A 14,486-nucleotide genomic window follows, 5' to 3' on the forward strand; every position below is an offset into this window, starting at 1 on the left:
CTGAAATATAATAAAAGAAGTATATTGAATAAAGTACATGTATATTACCAGAATGAAAAATACAACGTTTTTGATGTATCTTTATGATTCAAAGTCAAACAAAACATAAAGTTATCAAACTAAAAAAATGCCTTTGAATGCATGTGTAGTGTTTAACATCGTAGAATTTATAAAAGTAAAAAGAACTATTAGTTATCACACTAAGTAATGTACAGTTTTGAAATCGACAAAAGCACTATTAAGACTTTTCTAGATATTATGTTCATCTATCTAATTTTATCTAAGTTTACTTACAAAGGTGTATGAATGTGCAACATTATTAGTAAATTGTAGGAGATTTGTTTTTCTTGCTTCGTACGGTTCCATGATATTGAATTCTCGTGATGGGGGCAAAGGTTCTAGTGGATATATAACCCAAATTCCAGTTCCTTCACCACCGGCGGCATTGTTGTTAAGTATATAAGTTAGTGGATTGGTGATCCAAAAAGCGGCTGGACGACTGTAAAATGTTTACAAATTCTTTTAAATGGTATTGATAATGGGGCGAAAATCTAGATTCGGGCCCCATTTTTTCAGAACCGTGTGAAAACAATTTCATATGTTTACAGTGAAAAAAATAGACACAGTACAAAATGATTGAGTGTTCTATTCCGTATTACCTCATAAGACGTCGTGTTCTTATGAAACATGTAGATAAATGAAAAGGTTATTAAGAAATTAACGTAAGCAGCAATATTGTCTGCATACGTCAATGTTCAAAAAAAATGTTTTAACGATATGTATAAGTGTCCGGCGACACTGATTTGTAAAATACTAAACCAGTACGCACCAGTAAAACATACACGTAAGCTAAACATTTCTTAAGGAACTGACGCGGGAGCCATCTAGTCTATTCGCGTAATAGCGGACGGATTACTGAACCCAATTTTTCACCTGGAATCGCAGCAGAATTCCAAATTAAAGATAGTTTTGTATAAATTTCATTAAAGTTGTTTTTCGAAACTTTGGTAGGAAAATTGGACGGAATGTTATTTTGGTGAAGTAAAAGCTAATTTTGATATTGGCAGCAATACAGCAGTATGATTTTATATTAAGTATGTACGACAGGAAAATTATATCTTTGAAGATACATGATCTTCCTTTTATGTCAGCATTACGATAATTCTTTAAAATGAGATAAGGATTTATTCTCTGTGTGATCGTCCATTTTATATAGAATATATAGTAAATAATATTTAGGTCCGTGTAACATATAAGAAAATATGAGCTCAAATGTGCGTGCATGCATATGTGCAAGAGTGTGGGCGTGCGTGTGGGCGTGTCCATGCGCTAGCTGATTTGTGTTGCGACACTGGGGAGACTACGCTGTTTAGTTACTTAATACCCCTAATATTTTACCTGCCTCACAAATTATGAATGATAAAAATATAAAACAAACACTTTTAAGAGGTCACCTGGATGTATCAAATCTTAGTTTACCACATAAATGAATGGAAAAGAATTAATCCAAGAAAGGTACATACGTATCACTAGGCTCAAGTTGACCGGTTCCCTTCAAGGTACTTATGGCTAGGTTGCCGTCAAAAGTGTTGTTTATTTCGCCACCATCCTCTAAAAAGTAACCATGACCCATGTGGTAATAGCATGCGTTGTCCATAACCTGTAATGACATAATAATTGACTAAAGCGTAATTCCCTTCACTAAAACTAATAAGCTTTTTACAGTTATAGCAATTAAAGAGCATGTGTTGACCAATTTTATGTTACACGTGTTCGCTACTGCTCAAAAGCGCGGTTAGACCAGAGTCCATTTATTCCTTGCATGGTAGTGATGGGCCGACAATTGGCGACAATCGAATAATCGTCGGCGTTGCATTCATGAGCGCGATCGCCGACTTCACTTTTCCCTGACCGATTAATTACTTGTCACCCTAACGGATAATTTAGTTGTTTCTGACCTTTTTCTTTCTGGTATTTACGGTTCTTTGGGGGCAATTACGCCAAGGGAAACTACTCTACGTACTCTGGCTCCAAAGTGTCAACAGAAATTGATGTCATCTGTGATCACCCAGATTTTGAAAGATATATGGCTTTTACAAAATTAAGCCGGGAAAACCACCAACCTAAACTCTTGACATTAGTATGGCAGTATGCATATCATGCCGTAAGACTTACGCAAGCATATAAGCAAAAGTATTTTCAGTTTTTGATTTTGTGGGATTGAAATCATTACAGTCGTTAACTAAGAATTAATAAATCGTTAATACTTTTGTTGCTCCAAATAATTTTGATTTAATAACATAATATCACTTGATAAGTCCCTGGTGAAATTAGGACAGTACCTGATTTAAAGGTTACTATCTTCACAAATATTTTACTTTTATTCTGTTAACTTACTCATATTTATGAAGGGATACAACAGAAATAGGATATTTGATGTCTGTGAGGTTCGTTTCTTAAGTATGACATAAAACATACATTGTGAGGTGAACTTATAGATATGCAACTAGAGTAACCGATTATCCGATTAATCGAATCGGTTGGCTTGTCCGATTATGCTGATTAATCGGTTGGCAAATCTAACCGATTTGCCCATCACTTTTGCATGGACCTATTTTTAATATCGATAACTTTCATTTGCTGCCTGATTACTCTCAGCAGTACTTCATTACATCAACTGCATGGACTGTGGCACTGGCTGAACAGCCGAAGTTTACATAAATGTAAGTTGACGTTCTACAAATTTATCATGTATGTTTTATCTTACACATCGCTTTCCCAATTGACTGTGGTATTTCTGGTAAATGTACACCATTTTAAAAAGGTGTGTATGCTATATATCATGTTTATTTTAAGCAGCTTAGAATGTAACTCCTTTTGAAATCATTCCATACCTATGTCATCCTATTCAAGATGTACTAGCTATTTAAATCTAGATACAAATACTCTACTGTTTTGAAGGAACATATTAGCTTATTTCGTGATATTTTTATAATATAATATATAAGTGCTTGGGTACTTCCTAAATATGTATTTCGGTTCTGTCTAGTAGTAACAAGCCTCACAGCAGGTGTAACGAGCTGATTTCGTGAAACATGAATACAACTGTGTCAATATAAAATACAAGAAAAACTCCAACAAGAAAAGTTTCGAAGTTTGATACTCCAATGTAATCAAAGTACTGAAAGTATAGAAAGGCTGGCTACCACAAAAACTGTATGGGAAACCTGTTTGCAAAATCTGAAATATTATGTTGTTGTTTTCGTATCAAACTAAGGCGAGCATAGGGTACTGTTCATAGGAATCATCTTAATTAATTTGAGAAAGGAAGTGTTAGGATAATACAGACTATAGATGGTAAAAAATACATAGTGTTTGCTTTATTGGGGATAACACAATTAATGAGCAGAACAGACCGTAATTCGTACTTGGGAATCTGATAAAATATAGACGAAGTAAAACCGATAGACAACAAAGACAAAATGAACAACTAAAGGAACACGATCGGGCACCGTCTTGTAACCATCTGTGGCAAGTACATTGGTAAACCTAAACCGTTTATGCTGTGTTTGTATCCTTAAGCTAGGCTCCCGCCATGGATCCAAAATCAACTCTTAGAACCAAATTGAGTACTTGGCTTTAATATAGACTCGCATATAAATAAGTATTTTTGTAGAAAAAAAATCATATTAATATACCGAGAAGCAATCACATGTTAAGGAAACTGCCCAAAGGAAAATGAATCTGCTTACAATGTGTAAGTTGTAAGGGGTACAAACGAGAGAAGTATTGTTAAACAATACAAAACCTCCTACTGGTTAGGAACGTTGCAAACAAAAATGAGGTATAATATATTATAAAGAACAATAACTAGAAACAGAGGAACTAAAAAGGAAAAAATAAAGAATGTGACAACAATTACCCTACGTTTCCGTTTATGTATGAACTCTCAACATTGTCTCTTGAATGTTTATAACGATATTGCACATTTTGACATTGATTTGGTAAATTAAGTCAACACTAATATATGTATGTAAAGAAGCTCACTGCTTTTACTCGCGACTTTTAAAATGCCATTTTTCTTTTAACAAGAAATATCTTTTAAAAAAGATGGTATGCGAATTGTAATAAGACAAGAAGTTTATGAGTTTTTTTATATAATTTGTGTTATTCTATCATCTATCTAACATGCAAAATAGCAAAACTAAACACGACACTTTAACAGTTTAAATGGTTCTCTTTTAATTTTTCACAAAGGTTTATTAGGCATGCAATTTTGTTTCGTTTGTTTTTCTACGACGAATGATGCATAGATCCGACCTGTCAACCAAACCAATAATATTGGCCAATGAGATAATGCATTTTCCATCGATCCGTTATCTCTGTTGCTAAGGCGCCATTGTGTCTCACAAGCTCACCGTAACTAAGTACCTATAGACTGTAAAGTTCTAAATAAAAACAGTGTTCTTTAAGGGTCTCTTCATGACCCTGTGTTTAAAAAGAGATGTTTTACATATAAAATGTAAATCTGACATTAAGAAATAAGAAAAGAAGTGAACACATATAATTAATAATTGCAAACACTTATGTAGAGTATTCATTTGTCAGATTTATCATTTCAAAAGAAATACAGCTATTTTGTATTTGCATGAAAGATGGGTGTGACAGGATTTTCTGTCAGCGTTGTACACGACAGTCAGTATACATATAGTTTTGAACAGCTTGTTAGAATCATTGGCTGATTAAATAAAGAGATAATTTAATTGATGACATAAATAATGTCTCATGTTGTAAACCCTTAACACCTGCCGATTTGTTAACCCTTCTTTTCAATAAAAACATGTATTATCAATTACAACCCCTGCTTGGGATTAGCACTGATGTGACGGTCAATCTGCTTCCTTTTGTTTGTTCGCAGCGGGCGACAACCATGATACCTACTGACATTGGTTCAACGTTTTCAAATTGCGGGACAATCCATCATTGTAGGACAAATATTGCCGTATGATGTTTTAGCGAACAGTATAAAAGAATACAACATTTTGAAATAAAATACAATGATACCCATTTAAATTATATACTGGTACTTATTCGCATATATAGAAAGGAATTAAATTTTGAATCATAAACGGTGGCGTAAAAAACACATATCACGCACGAGCATACAAAATATAACCCGCAGGTATTATTTAGTTGATTTAAGAGAACAGAAAATGTTTTTCAACTTTTTCTATTTAGATTTAATTTATTTATGAACATATCCTTCTTTACAAGAACACAAATGTGTTGTGCTTTTGTTTTGACTGAAACAAAATGACTGTGTACACTTTGTACGGTCCAAAAATAAACAAATTTAACAAATACTTCGGCTTAAGTTTCTATAAAAACTTCATTAGCACCGACATTTAATAGCTCTGTTTCACCACCTTTCTTCTCAGAATAACCTTAAATATAATCATTTAATGATTTATTTAGCGCATGATCTGACAGGTTTTATTTTTTTACAATAATGTTAACGAGATTTAGATTCTTTATAAAAGAGAATCTGTCACATCGGTATCAAACGTATCCGCCATTTTCGAGAAAGCTTGTGAGACATAGCAACAATATGTGTGGGGGGGGGGGGGGGGGGCGTTCCTTATCGGAAAATCGGATCTATGCATTACAGCAGTGGTCTGGAAGACACTTCTATACATAGAAGACTTTAATCGATCGACTAATCACACCCGGGGCTTATCATGTGATACGCAGACCGTATTTAGCTCTCTCTGTAAATTGATGTTCTTGGTATTTGAGCTTATTAAATGTACTGATCATTTTAGATATATCAATATTCTTGCTAAATATACTGAGCGAAACGTAGCTTTAAAACTGTAAACAGCGTCATTATTAGGATAAACGCTTTGTCTGACATTTCACTCAGCGTTGCACAATCAGCAGAGGGAAAAATAGACAATCTCGTCCAATCAGTCATTTTTCATTTTGATAAATTATCTATAATGCGATATCGTGTAATCTGATTTGCAAACTTAAGTCACGTGGCATGGGTTAGACCAGGTCACTAATTCGTCCTTAGACGGAGTACGGCGAATAAAAATTAGGGACATTTATAATATCAAAGAAAATATATAAGTAACAAACACAGCATCTATACTTCGATATGACATCCCCAACATTATGTATTAAGTTTAAACATTAATCAGGTTGAAAAGACTTGCACTTATCTATCAAGTTATATTATGGTGAATTGAATGCCGAAAGAATAAATTCCTATAAACATATTAAGGTAGCAAGGTACACTTAGATGCGAAAATTTTGGACACGGACGGTCTTACATGTAGCGAGTCGCAATATTGCACTTCCCCTATGAGCAAAATTTGGGTGGCTATTTTATAAATTGCGTGCATGTTTTGTGCTTTTAATTAATGGTAAGATCATGATTCTCATACAAGAATAAAGAAAGTTATCAAAGCGAAAGCTTTACATCATCCATGAAAAATAGCGTGCCAAAATCATCAATTTTGCACCTTTTGAACAGTCTACAATGATCCCGCTGCAAGAACACTGTCCAATTTTATTGCATTTCTTAATTTAATAGTCCTTACTGAACGTCAGGACATAAACGGAATGGGGGCCCATCCAGCTCGTTTTTTCGGAAAATAACGAAAATGTTCCTGAGTATTAATCAACAAGCACAGAACCCTTCCGTGAATTGAATTTTTCCGCGAAATGGTGTCTCATTGGTCATACAAAGCTACCCGCAGTTAGTTTTCCAACTGACATCAGAATTTTACATGTATCGGCTGTATAAATTTTCTAAAGAATTAATACTCATTATCTCTCAACTTAATTTACAGACATCCAAAATCACGATGTTCTCTTTATAACAAATATTGACGGGGGCCAAAATTCGAAAGTGTACCCTGCTACCTATACATACACTTAGCACAGAAAGGTAGAAGAAACGTACGTGCGGTACGGCTTTTATCATGAGTCGCGTATAGCCTAAAATAGAACACGGAACAACCTAAATAATCTCAGGAAGAAAAACAATAGATTATGCATTATTTTTTAAAGCAACTTCGGTATCTTCACTATTTATTTCGATGTTTCTGTTTTAGATTATATATATAAAGTTGTTGACGAAACTCTAATCAAGAACTAATAATGCATTATTTCTGATTAAAATAGACTATTCCACAGTCTGAAAATAAACTTGTTTGCATACGTAATCTAACAGTCTATAAAAAGTGAATAAACAAGCCGAATGACGTTATGCCAGCTTAATAAAGCAACGCGTAGTAAGTTTGAATATGTAATTAGCAACGCCTTTATAATGATCTGTTTTTACTTTCAAATATATTTCCTTTAAAAGAAAACACGATTATAAAATTGTTGAAAATATAGATTTAGTGAAACAGGTAGTAGGTTTAACAATCTTTGAACAAATTCATGGCAAAATTGATATACAGCACGGAACTATTTGAACTGCGCATGAAATATTATTTTTTGCGGTCAGTCTCAGCAGTCTTTGTGACATTCGATTTGTGGTAGTAATAGTCTAGCGAACAAAAGTTCGCCAGCCTAAAAATTAAATTCTTACCGTAACACCGTGTGAACCGTGAATGGTTGCACATCTGGCATATGTATCGTGTATACTGCAACCTCGTATATAGGGCACAGGTGCTCCTGGATCTTTACCTAAACACAAGTGAAAGTGAAACGGATATCGCCCTAGATCCGTGTGTTGTCCTGCATTGTAAATTTCTATGTTTTCGATACGAACAATTTTATAACCCTTAAGGACCTGAAAGAAAGATAAAAACGTTATTTCTTAACAAGTCATCCGTTATATCTTTAAACTAATCATATGTCGAATTATGTATAAAGGATATTTTGTAAGTGATATTTCGGAAATTTGTAAATTGTAATGCAGCAAAAGGTATTTAATTATACATGCGTTACCTTTGTATGAACTCCAAATGTATCTTTGCCTCGAACTGCTTTAAGGTTGCAGTTGTTGTTGTACTCAGGACAGGATGGTTCCATTTCGCCGCGTATCACCACTTTTCGCGACAATAAGGCAACTTCAGCTCGCATATCTAGGGCATTGTGCAATATCTTGCCAAAATGCATGAAGTTCACGGGTTCTGTTAGGAAATAAACGACATTAAATAGTCGTCTTCTTATTCATATTTTATTTTGTATCAATAGTTTAGGGATATTCGTAGGTTTCGATAGTTTTAATGAATCATGCAAAACAACCACGTGTTGTAATAAACGGGTTTTGTTTTCCTAGTGCTTAAACCTTCAGGTTTATGGTGTATATTAAATATGTGTAAAGCGCCGATGTCTTGCTGCTTTGGACATTCGTTTCAATTATAAAATTGAAATGTAAAAACAATATTCGGAGTGTTAGGAGATACCTAGTCGTATTTGTAAATTTGGCATTGTATACTGATGGTTATACGTTGTGTATTTTGAGCTAGCGGAGCCTAAAAATGTGTATTTGCGAAATATATTCCATTGAAATTTGTCACGAATTTAAAGTAAAAAAGCCCGACATTAACGTGCTTGGTATTTCATATAGTTTTCACATGATATTAAAATATTATGCATTTCGTTCAGAGACAGTAAATCTATAGAAACACATGCTTATATTTTTTCTAGCATCTTGATACCTTTTGCAAATCTACCTAATTTAATTACAGAAGAATTTAGCATGTACTGACACTTCGAATTGATGCGGTTTTTACCTCTTACTTATTTACAACCGTACCTTTGGTCACTAACTGATATTAGCAATTAACGGAACAATCTTCGAGTTCAGCTGCACTTCCTATGGTAGTGTAGTCTGTCACACTGATTTATCTACTCCTTTACTATAAAGTAAGTGACCACTCAATCAATCACGTCATTTCCCCTGCTCATTCTGTACGTCCATTACAAGACGTGAATTGGTCAACTACCTTATAGCAGAGTAAGTAATGTTCAGCTCTTCTGCGATGAAGGTATAATAAGTAGTGACTGCATTTATCATGAGCTGAACTCGTCGAGTAATTTCCCGAAAAACAAGTTGAATGCAGATCAATTATGAGGTTAGTTAATACAAGAACACGTTTAAAACCCCATTACCCTTTACCAACGATACCGAATGTATGTTAGTAGCTTAGTTTGAGATGGATAGCTAAAGTAGTATCTGATATGGCCAATATTATCAGGGATTCTATTCTTTGTTTAAAAACTTACCATTGATCCTTACTTGGAATCTGTTACAATCTGAACAGAAAACAATTTCTCGCTTCTCTGCTTGTTCCCAGTCGTAATCAGTTGACGCTATTACTATCGTGTCACCTAGAAGCAAACTTGTACATTTTAAATCTTCCTCCGTTAGTTTTAGTTCGTTATTTCTTTGCTTCGTGGAGTACAGTCATATGATAGAATCTAGTTAAATTGGTGCCATGTGGGGTGCGGGGCGCTTGATGGGTGTTGCACATTTCATTACCACACATGAACAGAATCAGTCAAACCAAGTACGCTGTTATTTTGCTTGGTTGTTTTCCATGCCCTAAGAGGATTCTCCTATACATTTTATTAATCATCACAGCAACTCTTTTATAATGCCATGTGGCGCCCCCGTACTTGAACTCAGTGTGGTTACATTGATTTTTTCCTTTTTGACCATGTAATACATTCAATTATCACATGTTTGACGTCGCGGGAGTGTAATAAAGCCATTAAATAAAAATGATAATGCACTAGTGTAATAAAGCTTTGACGTCGACGTCATTTATTGTATAGGCGACGTCGGTCAAACTGTCTTGTTTATGTAGTAAAAGAAACTCGAATCTTTGATGTTTCGACAAGAAAGGCTAACATGTGATAAAAAGAATATTACATCTGTGACTTTCCACATTAAATTTATTAAACTCGTTGAATAAAATTGATAAAATGCTCGGCATAGCCTCGCATTTTATTATTTTATTTAAATCGTTTAATAAATTCAGTACGAAAAGACACTCATGTAATATCCTCTATTTAAACTGTATTCTGTAATTCCACTTAAACCTGTGCTAGATGAACAAACTAAATCATAATTATAATTGTTCTTTGTTGCGTACTATGCTCCAAAATATTCTTCTTGCTGACTTTATTTCCTACTCAGTCAAAGAGGTACATTTCATTTTCCTCACAATTTAGATATTACTGATTAAAATACAAAGTAAACCAACGTTTATTCATTTTTAAACGTTAATGTAATGATAAAAAGCATTAACTAAGAATGTCAAATTTAAGTAGAATATAAAGAAAAGGCAAAATTTGAAGACATTTTTGGTTGGTGTGTGTAGGGGGGAGGGAGGTGGTGTGAGTGCGGTGGTGGTGAAAGGATTCTGTAAGGCAAGAAATTTAATGAAATTTATGTATTTTATCATTTCTGAGTTTTAGCTCAATACATTGCAAGGTTATTATTCAGTTATGCCCAAGACACGAGATATGATGGCCAATTTTGACTTTTCAGCTCAATTTGTGACAGTGACCTTTGACGTACAGAGTCTTTTCAAGTGCTTTTCACATGGTCTCATCGCCATCTACCTATATCACATGTTTAAAGTAAATACTTTAAATGGTTATAACGTTATGTCCCGATCAAAAATAATGGCAGACGGACACACACATACACACACACACACAAGCCATTACATAATACTTCCCGTTTTTCCAAAGCGGGGCTACATGTACTTTCCATTTTTCTTCACTTGTAACAATCAATTATGAAAGCTCTTTAAGTATAGAGCACAACTAAGCAAAGTTGGAGCATATTCGGTTTGATAAGGAAATAGGTAAGCCTGAACCAATTCAGTTTACATTGGCATAAGTTATAAATAAATTTATGTCCAGCTCATTACAATGTTCGTTGGGCAAATTGATTCGCTTCATCATCAATGTCTAACTAGCTGCAAAAAATGCAAATAAAAAATGAAAGTTAAAACCATTATTTTCATTCCACTAATTCTTGTCGAAGATTTCCATCTGAAAATAACAGAGAACCGGTCAAAACAATCTAAAACTTTCTGATGGCAAACCTTGCGTTTTTCTGGTGTGGGGGAGGGGGTGGGGGGAGTTTGTTTGTTTTATTTTGTTGTTGTTGTTTTTCAATTTCCCTTTATGTTTGGACACACAAACACATTTTATCAGCATATATCATTATCAGTCAACAATGATTCATTTTAATCGATTATTCCCCCAAAGTTCCCTACATACACCAGCTGGTTCAAGAATTTAATTAAATAGTATATCCAATAAATATGTGCAAAACCTCTCCCGCCCTCTTGCATCGGATTAAGCAGAGCTGTGTTATGCATTACAACAGAGAAACAGAATAATAATTACCCAGATGAAAAAGAACGGGCCGCTAAACGGCGTGAAAGGTTGCTTATGAAACAGTCAAATCTTGTAAGTAAAGAACATAATCAAGAAAAATAATAACAAGCTTGGCTAAAGATCTTAAAGGAAGTAAAGACTTTGCAGCATCAATATGATAATTTTTTACCTATGTATATTTATAACTGGAAAGACTTCAACAGCATTCATTTTTAAAAACAGTCGCAAAATACAACTTGCTACTTGAGAATGCATTTATATACAATTATTAGTTTCCTGTAGTTACGAAACAAATACCAGGCCTGTTATTTGGATAGTTTGCCGATGGAGGGTTTAAAGAAATTACATAGAAAAGTCCTCGAAGTCCAATTGAAGACCTTTTTTATATAATAACCTTGAGGTTTTTGAAATTAATAGCAAATTAAATCCTTGATTCGTGGATGGCGAAAGCATATGAATGACCCGATGATGTCATAGGAAGATTAGGAAAAATGTTAAAAAAGGACGTTCTTGCAATTTTGCTGCTTTAGGAATTTGGTACTTTAGGACGTTTGTTATTATCAATGTGCTGTTTTTTTTTATACATGTCATAACTACTTGTACTCACCTGGACGCCACGTCGTAACGTCATCAATAACTTCAACCATTTGGTACAAGGCTTCCAAGTTCATGATCTTGAAGTTTACTGTTTGTCTAAATGTGGCTGACGGATCACCTATAGACTCAGCTAAGAAGATCAAATTACTACTTTCCGTATATTTGGCTGAAGACGTCGTTCCAAACGGCTTAGTTTCTTCTTGGTAACTTTCCTTTGTACCTTGATAGCAGATAAATACCAGATAACATTTTCGCCGTATTTATATAATCTTTATCAAAACCAAATTCTATTCACAATATGAAAATAATAAAACACATAATAAAATGTATTTTGAAGTGAGCTCTTATGTGTTTTTTTATTGGAGAAGAGGGGATAGTTCACAGACTAAGCTCAAATAAAGCTAATTACCTTTCTTGTATACAAATGCCCAAGTGGTTCCATCTGATGGTATCGTTCTTAAGATGCTGTTACCAGTCACGTTTCCAGACACAAGCTTCTCAAGCGCTTCATACGTAGAATTATCCTGTTTTGTGGGATCTTTTGTAACTAACTTTTCTTGCACAGCCATCATTAAAACGTCACCGTCCTCTACAGCTGCAATAGTAAAACAAACATTATACCTCACAATAGTAAAACAAACATTATACCTCACAAGCATAGTACAACAAACATTATACCTCACAAGCATAGTACAACAAACACATTCTTTCATGTTATCCACCCATGTACAAAAAGCACATAAATCTAAACACATCATATACGTTTTTCACATTACTCCGCCATTTCGCTCAATAAGTAGGTCGCAAATCTACGGCTTTCGGAATCGCCAGAATGAGCGTATCATTGACGATTCGATAGATGAAATAGTGTCTGAAATCTGATTAATTGCTTGGCAGTCAGGTTGGAACTGGTAAAGGAGTCAGGAATCATAACTAAAATACTGTTAAACAACAGCGCTAACCTAAAAACAAACAATCAAAAGTAAATAATAATATAACCTAAATAACATCATGAAAGCATAACTCTAAACAACCACACATATCTAAACACAGATATTTTCCCATTAATAATTTTGCTGCGGTTTGCTTTCTTGTTTTTGTTCTTGTTGTTATTTGGAATAATATATCAACATTTGCAACTTTCCCACCTATATAATTTAATATAATAAAACAAGCACCGATTTATTGTGATCCCGTAAAATTATATTGCCTCGGTTGAAAATTTGTTTCTCAGTTTTACAATTTCAGCTAACACAGTAAAAATATGTGACACTCATAAAATGCCGTTTTGTTTCTAATTTAGAGTTGCATTAGTATCATTCTAAATAACAGTTCTAAACTTTTTTCACAGAAAACTTTCTTGCTTATTAGACTGATACTTATTTGAAGGGATACATTTTATCTAGCAACACTAGCATGAAAGGTGCTGCTTTTTTTGGAGCTTAGAGACAATACAATCTAAAGGAAGATCCTGTAGAATCATAGGACGCGACTAAGTAATATAATAGGGTTTATATAATAGTAGCTCGATCTCGGATGCTTTATTCGGATCTTGTGGATTTTGCCAGGTCGGATCAAACGAGGCGCGCAGACATCAAGTGTGATCCGACCTGGCAAATCCACGATAGCCGAATACAACATCCCAGATCTAGCTTCAGTTATAACGACCTTTTATTATATACCTCCACATTTTTTATTCTTATTATATTATCGAACGAAATCTTCAATGTTTATCAATGTTAAATTAGAACCGAGATAAGTTTTTGCGTGAGCTATGTATAGAACTGTGTCAGGTTAAGCATATTAAATGAAAATAGTTCGGCAACATACAATACTAAAGGTACAGCACGGAAATTTTTCTCCCAGTTCGTATTTACTTGTGAAATACAAGTCATAAATTTGACAGAATTTATAGAATTATTACGTATAATAAAATGATATATAAGTAGTACTGCATTCTTTTATGTGTACATGTGCTCAGGAGCTGTGTACGTACCTGGATATGTTTTCAAATGGGAGGCTTGACTTTTATTCTTGTTTTTATTTATTTTGTTCATGGTGTGACTTATATCGTTCATAGCCACTCAGGTCTGTAGCACCGACTTAAGCGAGATTATATTAAATACATTTGACTGGACTCCATTACCGTAAAGTGTAGATGATATGGCAACACTAGGTATAATTTAAGAATCTCTCTTTGGGGCATCCGTAGCCGAGTGGTTAAGGGTCTAACTTCGAATCACACCCCCTTACCGATGTAGGTTTGTGTCTCACTCGGGTCGTTGAATTCGTCATGTGAGGAAGTCATCCAGCTGGCTTACGAATGGCGGTGGGTTTACCCAGGTGCCCGCTCGTTATAAAAGACTGCACGGATAGGCACCTGGGGTATCCTCCACCATCAAAGCTGGAAAGTCGCCATATGACTTATATATATGTTGGTGCGACGTTACACCCAACAAAAACGAAACATAAAACATAGTCGCTCTTTATTTGTTGCAATCTTTTGT

At 34.4% G+C, this 14,486-nt stretch overlaps 1 protein-coding gene across 1 annotated transcript in view; it reads right to left on the reverse strand.

Moving 5' to 3' along the window:
* Positions 1–14,486, reverse strand: part of LOC123530841 (cell migration-inducing and hyaluronan-binding protein-like) — a 49,354-nt gene that overhangs the window by 21,194 nt on the left and 13,674 nt on the right. Inside the window, exons 6-12 of the mRNA XM_053518796.1 lie at positions 12,389–12,574; positions 11,990–12,199; positions 9,250–9,354; positions 7,966–8,150; positions 7,604–7,807; positions 1,524–1,660; positions 295–499 (exon numbers count right to left, since the gene is read on the reverse strand). Coding sequence (XP_053374771.1) covers positions 295–499; positions 1,524–1,660; positions 7,604–7,807; positions 7,966–8,150; positions 9,250–9,354; positions 11,990–12,199; positions 12,389–12,574 — 1,232 coding nt within the window. The remainder of the gene's footprint in view (positions 1–294; positions 500–1,523; positions 1,661–7,603; positions 7,808–7,965; positions 8,151–9,249; positions 9,355–11,989; positions 12,200–12,388; positions 12,575–14,486) is intronic.

Source organism: Mercenaria mercenaria, chromosome 11 (genome assembly GCF_021730395.1).
Source record: "Mercenaria mercenaria strain notata chromosome 11, MADL_Memer_1, whole genome shotgun sequence".
In the NCBI taxonomy this organism is placed as follows: Eukaryota; Metazoa; Mollusca; class Bivalvia; order Venerida; family Veneridae; genus Mercenaria; species Mercenaria mercenaria.